General features: G+C 32.1%; 1 protein-coding gene across 4 annotated transcripts in view; it reads left to right on the forward strand.

Moving 5' to 3' along the window:
• The window catches only part of UBR3 (ubiquitin protein ligase E3 component n-recognin 3), a 172,091-nt gene that overhangs the window by 83,144 nt on the left and 74,136 nt on the right, over nt 1–14,811 (forward strand). For 3 of the 4 annotated variants that reach the window (XM_019727402.3, XM_019727403.3, XM_019727404.3), the window contains exons 20-23: nt 5,460–5,601; nt 8,963–9,067; nt 10,258–10,431; nt 12,273–12,733. In XM_019727402.3, coding sequence (XP_019582961.2) covers nt 5,460–5,601; nt 8,963–9,067; nt 10,258–10,431; nt 12,273–12,733 — 882 coding nt within the window. Of the gene's footprint in view, nt 1–5,459; nt 5,602–8,962; nt 9,068–10,257; nt 10,432–10,618; nt 10,652–12,272; nt 12,734–14,811 lie in introns of all 4 variants that reach the window. The other variant, XM_019727399.3, reaches the window with a different exon arrangement.

Below are 14,811 nucleotides of genomic sequence, written 5' to 3' on the forward strand. Positions count from 1 at the left end.
TCTCTGCTTTCTCTGAGTTGAGTATTTTATTGTCTGGTCTCGAACTATTCCATGCGAGAGGCATTCATTGGATGTCTGATAATTCTGGCTGCTTGTGATGAAGAGCTCTCAGTGCCCTGGAGCTTGTGGAGTCTGAGCTGTACTGGGGTGATTTGGGTAGGCAGGTTTGTTGAGGCTGAACAAAGCAAAGCTCTGCCTTCTTGTTTCAGCTCTTATACTGTAACAAGTGTCCTTCTCACAGTCTGTTCAATGCCATGGTTTTGCATTTTTGTGTGGTGATTTTGCTGTTTAAAATGGCCTTTGGTGGTGATTTTGCTGTTTAAAATGGCCCTCAAACATAGTGCTGGAGTGCTCTCTAGTGTTCCTAACGGCAAGAAAGCCTTGGTGTGCCATACACAGAAACTTCATTGTTAGACACTCTTCATTCAGGCATGAGTTATAGTGCTGTTGGCTGCACATTTGGTGGTAACGAATCAGTAATATAGTATATCCAGAAAAAGGTAGAGGAAATTCACTGATCTGTACATGAAGCCATTCCAAAAAGTGCTACAGTAGCAGGCATAGCATGTGATGAAGCTATGGAAAAGCTGAAAAGCTAAATTTGTGGTCTCATGAGATGATGACTGATAAAAAAGTGCACTGGACATTGTTGTGAGGCTGAAAGCCCAAGAAATTTACTGTCACATTTACCCAGGGTTAGGAAAACGTTAAACCCTTCTTGCCTGGTGCTGGCTGACTTGCACGTTTCAAAAGGTAATATGGTGTGGAAAATGTTAAACTCGCAGGGAAGATAAGTTCTGCAGATCAGGAGATAGCAGAAGAATTTAAAACAAAAAATACTTGCTAAGAGTTACTCAGGAAAAGGGTTGTATGGAAGAGAAGATTTTCAATTCAGTGCTGATGGAGCTGGCTTGTTTTACAGACACATTGGCAAATGAATCTATATAAATGCAAATGGCATTTCAGTTGACAAAAATTCTTTGACTCCCAGACTTGCAGGAACCTAACCCTGTATTTCCCTTTGGGACGATTATTTAGTGTTTGTGGTGACTTTATAGAACATAGCTATTGTGAAGAAAGGTAACTGACTGTATTAGGTATCTGTATGTATGTATGTATATAGGTCTATTTCTCTTTTGTTCATTCTATAAACTAATAACACGCTGTCTTAAATATTGTAAGTCCTCCTTTCTCCTCTCCTTCATCTTCTTCCTTTTCCTACTTCTTCTCTCTTCTATTTATAATATTTATTCTTGGCCCTTTACCTTTATGATGACCATACCAAATTTAATGATAAAACATGTTGGATTTTGATTGAAAGTGTACTGAATTCATAAATTAATTTGGTAGAAATGCCATCTTAACAGTAATGCATTTTCCTATCCACGAACATGGCATATATCCAACTATTTAGGTTATCTTAATTTCTTTCAATAAAGTTTTATTATTTTTCCCAGAAAGGGTTTGGACATCTTTTGTCAGATTTATTCAAAGTTATCTTATAATTTTTATAGGTACTATATGTGGTATATTTCCTGCGATCATAGTTTCTCTTTGTTTTAGTGAATAAGAATGCAGTTGATTTTTGTTGTTCATGTTACGTTCAGCTTGATTCTTATTAGTTCCAATAATTCGTAGATTTCATAAGATTTTCTTTGGGGATATTTAAATTATCTGGGAATAATGATGATTTTGTTTCTTTTCTTTGTGTACGTACACACACACATACACACACATGCAGAATCACAAACTGTCTTTGCTGGTCACTTATCTGTTCTTTGCTGGCTAGGGTCTCTAGAATAGTATTGAACAATAGCAGTGAAGAAAAGCATCTTGTCTTGTTCCTAATGCTTTTCATGGGTCACTATTAGATAAAATGTTTGCTTTAGTAGTTTTGTAGTTACCCTTTATGAGGTGAGTAAGTTCTTTTCTATTGCATGCTTAACCTTAGGAATTTTTATTAGGAGTTTATAATTTTATCAAGTGCTTTTCCTGCACCTGTGTAGGTCATGGTATATAATCCAAATATCCTTGTGTTATTGGGAAAAACCCAATCTTGTCATGATGCACTCCATCTTTAAAAAGTAAAACATTGCTTGATGTGGTTTACTTTTTTAAAAGAATCTTTTTTCCATTGTACTTATAAGAGGAATAGTCTTATAATTTTTAAAAATCATTCTGTTTGTGTATTGGTAACAAGGTTATAGTAACGTCATAGAATTGCCTGTGTATTTTCACCCTTTTACTAGTCTCTAAAATTTATGCCACGAGATGGAGATTATCTTGAATGTATTTTTTCTGACAGCTTTATTTAGATATAATTCAATATAATTCACCCATTTAAAAGTATACAGTTCAATCAGTGGTTTTAAGTATATTTACAGAGTTGTGCCATTATCACCATAAGAAATTTTAGAACATACTCATCGCTCTAAAAAGAAACCTGTGTATTCATTGACAACCACTACCTATTTCCCCCAATTCCCCAGTCCTAGGTAACCACTAATCTACATTCTGTTTCTGTAGATTTGCCTATTTGTGACATTTCATATAAATGTAATCAAATTGTAGCTGGCTTCTTTCACTTAGCATGTCTTCAAGGCATTTATCAGTACTTCATTTCTTTTTATTGACAAATAATATTCCAGTGTAAGGATATCCCTCTTTTATGTATCCATTTATCATATTTGGGTTCTTTTCACCTTGTGGGGCTGTTATGAATAATACTACTTTGAATGTTCGTCTGTAAACGTTTGTGTGGAAATATGTTTTCATTGCTCTTGAGTATATATGCCCATGAGTGGACTTGCTGGGTTAGTGGTAAGTAACTCTGTTTAATTGTTTGAGGAACTACCAGACTTTTTACTAAAGAAACTTCAGCATTTACATTCCTAGTACAAGCAGTATGTGAGAGTTCCAATTTCTCTACTGCCTTTTTAGCACTTGTTATGTCTTTTTGATCATAGGTATTCTTGTTGGTATGAAGTGGCATTTCATTGTAGTTTTGATTTGTCTTTTCCTGATGGTTAATGACGTTGAGCATTTTTTCATGTGCTTATTGGCCTTTTACATATCTTCTTTGGAGGACTCTCCAGATCCTTTGTCTATTTTTTAAATTGCGTTGCCTTTTTAGTATTGAATTTTAAGAGCTCTTTATATATTGTGAATACTAGACTCATCAGCTATATTATTTGCAAATATTTTCTACCATTCTGTGGGTTGTGGGTTATTTTTCTTTTTCACTTTTTTAAAAGTGTCCTTTGAAACAAAAGTTTTTAATTTTGATGTAGTCCAGTTTATCTATTTTTTTTCTTTTGGTGCTTGTGCTTTTGGTGTCAGATCTATTGCTTAACCAAAGTCAGAAAGACGTATGCCTATGTTTTCTTCTAAGGGTTTTATAGTTTCAGCTCTGTTATTAAAGTCTTTGATACTTTCTGAGTTAACTTTTACATACGGTATGAGGTAGTGGTCCAACTTTATTGTTATTCATGTGAATGTTTCTTGAAGTTTTTATAGAACTTGCCTAGTCAACCATCTGGGCCTCATTTTTTATTTTTTGGTGGGTAATTTAAAACTACTGATTCACTTTCTTTAAAGTGAATTTTTATTTCTTGTTGAGAGGGATTGTCAAGTTGTATTTCTTGACAAAATCTTCTATTTTGTCTTAAGTATATAACCAATAATTTAAAAATTCTATCTGCCTTTCTAATTCCTATTATTTATTTGTATTTGTAGTTTCTTACTCTTGATTAGTCTTATCAGGGACTGTCAGATTTACTATTTTTTGAACAACAAACTTTTTATTTTGTTGTTTCTTTTTTCCACTCTTTTCTATTTCATTCTTTTTTCCTTTATTATTTGTTATGATCTTTCAACGTAGAATTTTTGCTCTTTTCTTAAATGCTTAGTTTTTGATTTTTTTTTAAAACATCCAGTTAAGGCTATGAATTTCCTTCCAAGTACTGCTTTAGTTGTATCCCACAATTGTGTATATCGTTCAGGTTCTAAATATTTAAAAATTCCTATTTTCATTATAGTGACCTATGAATTTCTAAGAACATAGTGTTTTAAAATGTCTGCATATCTGGAGTTTGGGTTTTTTTTTTAGTTGATTTCTAGTTTTATTTGCTTTATGACAAGTGGTTGTGGTCCCTTATATTATCATGTTTCCCCGAAAATAAGACCTAGCCGGACAATCAGCTCTAATGTGTGATATATCATATGATATCATATGATATGATATCATATCATATCATATCATATCATATCATATCATATCATATCATATCATATCATATCATATATATCAGGTCATATAATATTATATTGTATATATTATATTATATTATATTATGTTATATTATATACCTGGTCTTATAGTAAAAAAAGACTGGGTCTTATATTAATTTTTGCTCCAAAAGACGCAGAAGAACTGATTGTCTGGCTAGGTCTTATTTTCGGGTAAACACAGTAGTTCTTTTGATATTTGTTGTGATTTGCTTAGCATCGTATTATTTTGTTAATTTTTATAAATGTTCTAAATACTTAAAATTATGTGTGTTCTCTAATTATAGGATGCTCTTTATTTGTCTGTGGTTCAAGCTTCAAAATCCTTACCAATTTATTTTTCCTGGGCTTTCTGTTAGACAGAAATATTTTAATATATTCTATTATGGTTACAGATTTGTCAGTTTTTCTGTGTAATCTCTTCAATTTTGCTTTTTTTGTGTTGAGTCTGCTGTTACTGCATACAAGTTCATACTTCTTATCTTCTGGGGGAGCCTGTTTTTTTTCCATCATAGAAGACACAGGCAAACTTCCTTATTTCTCCTTGTGAGTTATCCTTTCATTGAGAGTAAAGCTTTTTAAAGATCTCAGCTTTATGTGGGATCTCAGTTCCATCTCTAAGCCTTGTGTGAGCCTTGAGATCTGCCTGCTCAAGGCCATTAAAACCATTGGAAAACACAGTGTTAGTGCTTGTTGTTAATTCCTTTGTTTTTTCTGTTTTTTGTTTTTGATTTTTGGTGTTACCTGGGAGAAATCCACTTTCTTTTTTTGTGAGTTCAAATATGCATTTAAAAGATTATATTTTATATTTTGTCCAACTTTCCCAACTGTAGTGGGAGAATTTTTAGGTTATCGATTTTGTTCAAATTGTTGCAACTGGAAATTTCTTTGTTTAGTTCTTTACTTTGTATTTTTTCTGTTTGTTTTCCTTTAACATTTTCCTATTCATTTTTCTTTCTAGTTTTCAACTCTACTCATTTTTATCCACTATGAAAGGAAATAGAAATATTCATTGTGGAGAGGATAGATCCATTTGTCATTTTTGAGCACTTTGATTAAAAATAGTACTGCATAGAAAAATGTGACAAAAATTAACGTCTATAAATCACTATTTAAACTACAATTTAATGTTGAGTCTATCATCTGATTTTAGTTTTGTTTTATTTTTCCAGTTTAAAACAGAGTGGGAAATTCCCTGGAAATCCCTGGCCTCCCTATAAGAAAAGGACGCCACTCCATCCCAGCTATAAAGGTCTCATGAGACTTTTGCACTGTAAAACTTTACATATTGTGCTATTCACTCTGCTTTACAAGGTACAGTAGTAATTTGAATAGGACTCAAAATAGAATTTATTTCCGTAATTTTCAAATAATAATGCTAAGTGATAGTATTTACATAATACTGTATTTATACATCATTTAATGTATTTATGTATTTGAGATGTATGAGGATATGTCATAATCACATATATGTGAATTCTAAGTTGAAAATAATGGAATAGCTATGCCACTCTTTGTGGGAAACTATTCATGTTATCCAGTTTCAGATAGGAGTATTTATTTATGGCTTCTGTAGAATAAGAAGTGAAATATTGTGGGATTATAGGAAGAATGGGATGAACAACAGGGACCAAAGAACCACCAGAATCCACTAAAATGATAAAACTAGTGACAATCATGGGGGCCAGTGACCCTGTGTTTAGGATTGTTCTCTTGGTTTTTTAACTTTTATCAGGAATGTGACATGGAGGGATTTGAGTGGGTTCCCATGTGATAGCATTAAGAATTTACTTTGCTTAAATACCATAGAAACTCAAAACATGATGCTTTTACTTTCTTGTTACCTAGAATTTGTTTTATCTTGGGTCTTCTCATACAGAACTGACTTATTATTTGGCTAACGTTAATTGTGTACTCAAAAATTGTATACATAGTATTGTAGAGTGTGTATACATATAAAACAAGCATATTTGTGATCTGGTCTAGATAAGAGATTAACAGACAAAAGAACTATACTCATGTTATATAGATAAAATAGATATAGACATCTATAAAGTAATTATAGACATAATAAACATACAGTTTGATACAAAGAAAAACTAATGTTTCTTCTTCCTAATTAGTATTTGAAAAATTAAAAGACATAAAAAGAAAAGTAAGCATATTTGTTAAGCAAATTTCCAGTTACTACATATATATGTTTAATTACTTAAAATATACATTAAATTTAGTAAAGTAGACACTTTAGGTTTTTTCTTAATGTTTGCTATGTAAATTAAATAATGCTTTTAGATTTCCGTACTCCCCAATTCTTTTTAACTCTGCCTTATGACGAATTTTTCATTTTATTTGTAAAAGTTATTCCTGTTAATATTTCAGACATGTTTCTCAAAAACTGTCTTGAATGGTTTAGTTTCATTAATTCCCAAGAGGATTATTCGGTAAAATGATTTAAAATGTTATTTTCTTCATTAAAAAAAGTGGAATATTTTTCTTACTGAAAAGGTTATTTGTACTTATTTATAAATAATAGACATTTTTTTGAATGTTTGTGTAGTCCCGGATTTTCTTTCAAATGCTCTAATTAGACTTATATACATTACTCTGTTTAATTCTAGCAAAAATTTGACTGAAAGTTCTGTTACTATTCCCATTTTTCAGATATCATTATCGAGTTTTAGAGGTTAAATAACTAGTTCAGATGGTAAAGCTGAGTACTGTTATAATTAATAAGTAATAAGTCAATAATTCACGATTTAAAAATTGAAAAAAGCCTTACTGCAAATGATTTATGTTCTGGGTATAGTTTCCGCTAATGTAAAATTAGTGTTTTGTCAAAAATAGAAAGGCAATCTTTTAGTTGTTACAAGATTATTATGAACAAATTTTTAAAAGTCTGAACTTTATAATAGCTTTCCTTACTTTAGTAATAATAGGAAAAATCTTCTCTAATTGACATTGCACTGGCAAGTCAACTTTCAAAAAATCAATGTCAGTAAACCATTTGATCTTCTGCCATGTTGAATGTTATAAACATTAAGCTAGAATGTGTTAATAAAACTTTCCAGAAAACGCTTTCTTTTGTAGTACCTAATAAAACAATTCCTTCCCTTGGCTTTTAAGTTACTCATTTGAACCTGTAAAATGTAATGTCACAGGATTTCAAGCCAAAATTATTTTAATGTAGCTGGTAATGTTTTATTTATCAAAAGGAGGCAGTATAGTAATGATAGGCAATAGTTAGGGGTCTGAAAACTGTTTTCCAGTGTTGCTTACACTAGCTGGGTGTGTGGCTGGCTGAGCCTTGGTTTCCGCTCCGTAAATAGTGGATCAGAAGGGATGACCTCGGTTGCCCAGTTTCAGCCCCTTCTTGCTGTTCTCTTGCTCCTTCCAGCGTCCTCACCACCTACTTACTGTTTGTTGAACACCATTGCTAGGTACTATACCAAGCAAATCACATATATTCACTCATGTAATTTTCACTATTCTGGATTATAATTCCAGTCTTAAGGATGAGAAAACTAAGGCCAGTGTCTGTTACTCAAGATCAAATAGCTAGATATATATAGAGTTTATATAAAAATAAGATTTTAAAAAAGCTTTTGAAAGGCTACAGGCTCCTCACCACTGTGCCACAAAAAGATGAATGAAAAAAACCTTCTCAGTAGTCAAAATAATCATTAGAAAGTCAGTGAATTGAAAGTCTTTATTCTTTAGTCACAGTAGATTAGCTTTTAAGTGACTAAGTCCTTTCGAGTCCCCTCAGCCATTTAGGCAGTTTCTATTAGGTTCAGCCTAGACTGTCCTCGTTTTTCTTCTCTGCAATCTCACCCACAGCTGCCCATGCCACTCCCTGTAGAACCTCTTCCTCTTATCCCTTCCATTGTTTGGCCCGATGGCTTTTTTATAACGAGGACAAAATGATACCTGCCAGTCCATTCCAGTTAGTGGTTTGTTGTATCATATTGAATGGGTGATTGGTATAGGTTAGTCCTGAAATCCTGCATAAGATGCATAAGACTTATATTGTGTAGAAGGTTAGATTTATTGGTTTCCTCAGAGAAACTTCTCTCCTAACTATTTGCTTTTGTTTTTCCTTTCTCACTCATACAAACCACACACTAACATACACATTTACATAACTGCACAAAATACTCAGGCTCAGAACTTTAATTTTAGAGACAGATTTCAAGAACATCAATGCTCCATAAACATTTATTGTGCTCCCAGTTATATGCCAGGTGCTATACTAAACACATTTGCATGAATTGTCCTATTTAAAAAACTTATTTATCTGGTATCCTTATCATTAGGAGAAGAGTGTCAGCAAATTAGGATATAAAATATTCTTGTTAAATTATTTTCTTAGATATTAGTATATTTATAATGATTTTAGTGGACTATTTAATGTATTAACCTTTAGGAAATCAGCATACCCTTATTTCTGGATATCACGTAAAGTACTATATAATTTTGCAAGGGAACCTGTATTTTTGGTGTTAGTTTGTCTTTTCACCAAGATGTAGCTTTATTTACATATCTGATCATGTTATATATTTACACACACACACGCACACATGTTTATTTTCATAACATTAAAATGTTTTTGGATATTTAAATAAAATATTTTTTATGGAAAAAGTAATTATAAGGCATTTCCCCCCCCTTTTTAAAGATATTGATGGATCATCAAAATCTGTCAGAACATGTACTCTGCATGGTTTTATATCTGATTGAACTGGGACTTGAAAATTCAGCTGATGAGGAATCAGATGAAGAGGTAAGTAGTTGCTTGTATTTTTAAATATTAAAGTTATAACATGCCTCAATAAAGGTAGTATGTCATCTCAAAATGTGTTTATGGACTCATCATACTCATATGAGATCTTCTTAAGAACTACTGAAACAGGCTTTTTTTTAATCTTTAAATCCGTATGTTCTTTTAGAGGTTTCACTGATATATTAAATTCTACTTATGGAATTGTTGAATTTGAAATTTATAAATCTATAATATATAGATCTAAGAAAACTAGTTAATGAATTTTGGTGTTATGCTAATAACATTCATTACTGATAATTGTTAGGACTTCAGTCTAGAAATTCTAATAATTTGATTAGGGATTGCTTTTTTTTTTTTTTAAGGTCCCTTTTTTGCCTTTTTATTACAGATTTTTAAAAACTTTTTTTTTTGGTAATTACAGAAACAATGTACACTTGCTGTTTAAGAAGCCAAATTATACAGAAAATATGCTGAAAAGTCACTCATAATTACGGATTGTTTTTGAGTAGCAAATTTTTTTCTATAAGATTAAAAATTAGTGGAGTAAATATTGTTTTATGGGAGCATATTTAAAGTACTTAAGTATACAAGTTAATGTGTTTCAGGACTTCAGAAATATCATTCTGTAATAGCAATTGTTACTACAAATTGATTTTCGGAGCATAAGATCTTTTTAACCTGTCCAAAAAGACAAAATACTACCAAACATAATAGCAAAAAACAAACGAAAAAGAGTTGGCAGTTCTTTGTAGTCCAAGTTGAATTAACATTTTTTCATAGATAGCAAAGGATCATTAAGATTCCTCTAAAACTAGCTCATACTTTTTGTTGTTTTTTTACATGTTCTTCCACAATTAGTCCAAAGTAGTATTATTTGGCTATATTATGAATTATTACTAATGTGTGATGAAAAATTTTCTGTACTGTTCAGTATCTCCAGATTAAAAAATGTATTTTTTTCAGGAGAAATTTTGCTGAGTTCCATTGAACTTACTCATTTTAGTATTGAGAAATTTATTCTTGTATTTTGTGTTTGAATTGGTTTTGTTAGCACTTTATAATTTGTGGATGAGGCTGTAGGGATTCAAGAACATGATAGGAAGTGGATGATTTTGGGGGGCTTGTTACATCTCTATTGTACCATAGACCTGGCTTGACAAGGTTTGATATTTATTATGTTTATGTTTTAGGCATCAGTGTGTGGACCAGAACGTTGTCATGACAGTTGGTTTCCTGGCAGTAATTTAGTATCCAACATGAGACACTTTATAAACTATGTTAGAGTGAGAGTTCCAGAGACTGCTCCTGAAGTGAAGAGAGATTCATCTGCAAGTACCAGCTCTGATAGCTTGAGTTCTTTACATGTAAGTGTAGAAGAGAGAAAGAAAAAAGGAAAGACTTTATGTTATGTTGGAATATATTGTTTAGATCATCCTGTGATACCCAAAAGAAAAATAAATGTGGTTGTAGATAACTTTAAATTGTCTTTGATTTCCTCTGATATATTTAAGCAATTTCTGCCTCACCTATCTTTTTCCTTTAATCTGCCAGAGTTCACGACGGCCTAAAGTTCTTCAAAGAGAGGTAGATGTATATGATATTTGCATTAACTGGCAATATGGCTTTAACTGGAAATGGGGAAAAACACTGAAGTATTTGTATGTGTATGTTTAATTAATATGGTTAAATTTAGAAAAGTGTTTCTCTAATGTATGTGTGTGTGATTTTATATAGTGATTTAGGCTTAGTTTTAAAGAAAATTCAAATTATTGAACTTAAAAAATAATACTGAGTATTTAATAGTGGGTTTTTCTTAGTAGTGTTAGAAGTATTTTAGAGCAATTATAAGCAACACATTTGGGTCTGTTTGCATTTAGCATTGTTACTAACATCTTAAAAATAAACGTTTTCTAAATCAAAATAAATTTTAATCTGTAATTGCTGGCAGCATGCCCATTTACATTTTTTTATCTTTTGCTCCTATGGCAATTAATTAACTTTGATGAAATAAGCCCAGAAATCTTAAACTTCATATACTGTGTATTTGGAGTCATTTTGAAAATCAGCTCTCTCATTGCATGTAGCTTAATTAATTTTTAAAAAGCAGAAATGAAATGTCTTGAAATGACATGCCATATAACCAAACTGAAGCATCTCTTATCCCTGCAATCTATATTTTTGTGAGTAGAGAACATTGAATCAGACATTTCTCATCATAGAGTCCATTTGTAGGAGCTTTCTTTGCTTTTGACAGTATGTTTTTGCTGTAAACATCATAAAGAATTTTGATTAAAATATTGGAATCTCTATAAGCATCAGCTTTTGCCTCTAATTCTGGTAGAGAGTACTTTGAAAAACAGCTTGGATGTTGAAAAATAGTGTATCCTATAATTTACCTCATAAAAGCTCAGCTGATACTGGAGCATCCTTTCTATATTCTTGCTTTAAAAAAATTAATGAAATCCATTAAGCTGACTTGTATTTTAATTAAAAGATGATTTCTAAGAGTCCTAATGCAATATGACTGCTTTAGCATAAAGGCTATTTAGAAAATAAATTATTGAGAAAAATAGTTTAAAAATATTCAAATAAATTACAGTGATATTCAAATATGAAACAGATCAATTTGATTTTTCATCTTTATATTTCATCTTAGTAACTTTGAGCACATATGTTAGAAGTAATTTTTAAACTTTTGAAGTTCCTTAAAAATGAAATTAATTAGTTCAGATTCATTAAATTGAAAATAATTATAATTTTAATTGTAAATTATAATTATAATTTCTTAACTAGAAAATGTAGCAAGCAGTCTTCTAAAAGTAAAGAGTATAGTATTCTTGACGAATGTTAGATAGAATAGCTTTTCTTCCTTTAAACTGATGAGGAACTTAGTTTATGATTTGTCTTCATTATGATTATAGACACTAAAGTTTTGTCTATTTTCTCTGGTAGATAGGCCTAGGAGGTTATAAAAGAGGTGTTACCATGGGTAATCTCTTTCTCCTCATTGTTTTCAGATTGAGTGGGACTAACTAAGTATATTTGCAAAAGAGGTGAAGGGACAGGTTTCCTTAAAGAGAGGATCTACTGAATAAATACTTGGTTGAAACTTGGAACATTCCCTTTGGAAAATGTGGTACTAGTACGTTTTTAAACTTGACACTGGATAACTTCTCTTGATTTCTTTCTCTTTTTTTAATGGTAGAATTCTGGTACTGCTCAAGTTTTCAGCTTAGTAGCAGAGCGTAGAAAGAAGTTTCAGGAGATCATCAATCGCAGTAACAGTGAAGCAAATCAGGTGGTTCGTCCCAAAACTTCAAGTAAATGGTCTGCTCCTGGTTCAGCGCTACAGTTAACTACAGCCATTTTGGAAATTAAAGAAAGCATATTGTCTTTGCTAATTAAACTTCACCACAAACTCTCAGGAAAACAAAACTCCTACTATCCTCCTTGGCTTGATGACCTAGAAATTTTAATCCAACCAGAAATTCCTAAATACAGTCATGGAGATGGTATAACTGCAGTAGAAAGAATTTTACTGAAAGCTGCATTGCAAAGCAGAATGAACAAACGCATCATTGAAGAGATATGTAGAAAAGTGACCCCTCCTGTCCCGCCCAAAAAAATCACTGCAGCAGAGAAGAAAACATTGGACAAAGAAGAAAGGTAATTTTTTATTTATAATCTTTCAAACGCGTATGGTACAGTTGAAGATTTGATATATCTTCCTTTTTGGCCATTTGACGTGAATCACATGGATGCTTAGCATCTATAATTATAGCTGATTAGTTTGTAAGATAATTAGAACCAAACATAGTCAGTGCTTGTGTGTGTAGTATGCTTGAGTTAGTTGGGGGTGAGAAGATGAGCGTTTCTGACCCCAACTTTGAATTACTGTCCTAAACTTATAGGCCTCTTTGGAAAAATTACTACTTCTGTTACTATTGTGGGGATCTAATAATTTTCCTGCGGTTTTAAAAAACTATTATCAGTGCAGCTTTAAATGAGAACAGAAAATTTAAAAAAATATTTTAAATGTTTCTCAAAAATCTGATTTTAGTTCCTTTTGGTCCTTTCCAATGTTTCCAATATATGCTCACTAATTGTTAAATAATTTATTAAAGCATATTTATGGTTCTAGCTTTTGGAACTTTAGATTGTTTTTTATTTGTTGTTAAATCATAGTATTAATAAGTTTTTAAAAAATCTTTCTTGGATGGTGTTCCTGTTTATCAAGATTAGGGAGGATAAGAAGAGGCTTAGCAGTAAAGTTGATAGGCTCAATTTTGTGCGTTACTGAGTTTAAGAGGAAGACATCCAGCTGAAGATGTCCAGTGAAGTACAGATCAAAAAATATGGTGAATGTTTAAATTTAAAAAATTTATTTCAGTAAGAGACACACTGCCATTAATTCCCCCTCAAAATACTCCCCCTTGCTTCAAACACAATTATCCCATTGTTCTTGCCACTTTCTGAAGCAGTTCTGGAAGTCCTCTTTCATGAGTGTCTTTAGTTGTGCTGTTGTGGCTGCCTTGATGTCCTGAATCATTTTGACTTTGGGGAAGAGCCAGAAGTTGCACGGTGCCAGATCCGGTGAATAAGGTGGATGAGGACACACTGTAATGTTTTTATTTGACAGAAATTGCCGTATACCAGAAACAATGTGTGACACAGAGCGTTGTCATGATGAAGGACGATTTACAGCGCACTTTAAAACACAGCTTCTCTCAACCGTAGCTCACACATGACTGACTGCACTGAACAAATTGAAAGTTGTCACACACTGTTACTAAGGTTCCACGTGCCTCTTTGCCGCTTCGTGTATTGAGAATCCCTGTCTTTCTGTTGGATGGCACTCAGCAGCGGTCTTCACTGTATTTTTTGATCACAACAGAAAGGCTCCATCTCACACATCACGTCTGGTATGGCAATTTCTGTCAAAAGAGGACTTCCAGAACTGCTTCAGAAAGTGGCACAAATGATGGGATAAGTGTGTTCGAAGTGAGGGGTATTAATGGCAATGTGTCTTTTACTGAAATACGTATTTTTTTATTTAAACATTCACCATATTGTTTGATCACACCTCGTGTAAGTCACCTTTTAATCTTTTTCTTCTCCCTCTTCTCTTGTTTTAAATTAATATTTTAACCTTCCCTTAACTGGAGGTAAGATTTTATGCTCACTAGTGTTGTTAGCGTCCTCAAATCTAGGGAAGCCTATCTTATTACTTTATTAGTTTACTTTTTTTATTCTTATGTTATAGACCTGTTGTGTGTGTGTGTTTTAACCAGCTTCAAATTAAAATACTCTTTGGAAGTAGATAACGAATACATAATAGAATATAATTAATACAGAGGAATATTCATGCTTAGGTTTGGAATATAGTTTTATTCTTTATGTTATATTTGAGACTCTTTCAAATTCTTTTACTTCAAAAAAAATAAACTAAACTTGGAATATTTCCGAGTAGAAACTGGGAAACTTCCTGGCTTCTGTTTATTCTCTATTAGGAGAGACCTATTCTAAAGGTAAGAGTAAATCGGACTATTCTTATCTTTTAGAGTTTGTTCATATGTAAACATCATAGCTTCTTTTAGCAACTAGTTTGCTATTATTTGTGCCTAAAGTTAAATCGTGACCTCCTTGCTAAAAAAAACTCTGCTTGCTCTTGCTTCCAGCTGACATATGCTTAGGAAATTGTGTTGTTGGAAATCCAAATTTTCTATCTAATTATTATTTCACAT

This window comes from Rhinolophus sinicus, chromosome 17 (genome assembly GCF_057876585.1).
Source record: "Rhinolophus sinicus isolate RSI-liver-muscle chromosome 17, RSI-T2T, whole genome shotgun sequence".
Taxonomy (NCBI): Eukaryota; Metazoa; Chordata; class Mammalia; order Chiroptera; family Rhinolophidae; genus Rhinolophus; species Rhinolophus sinicus.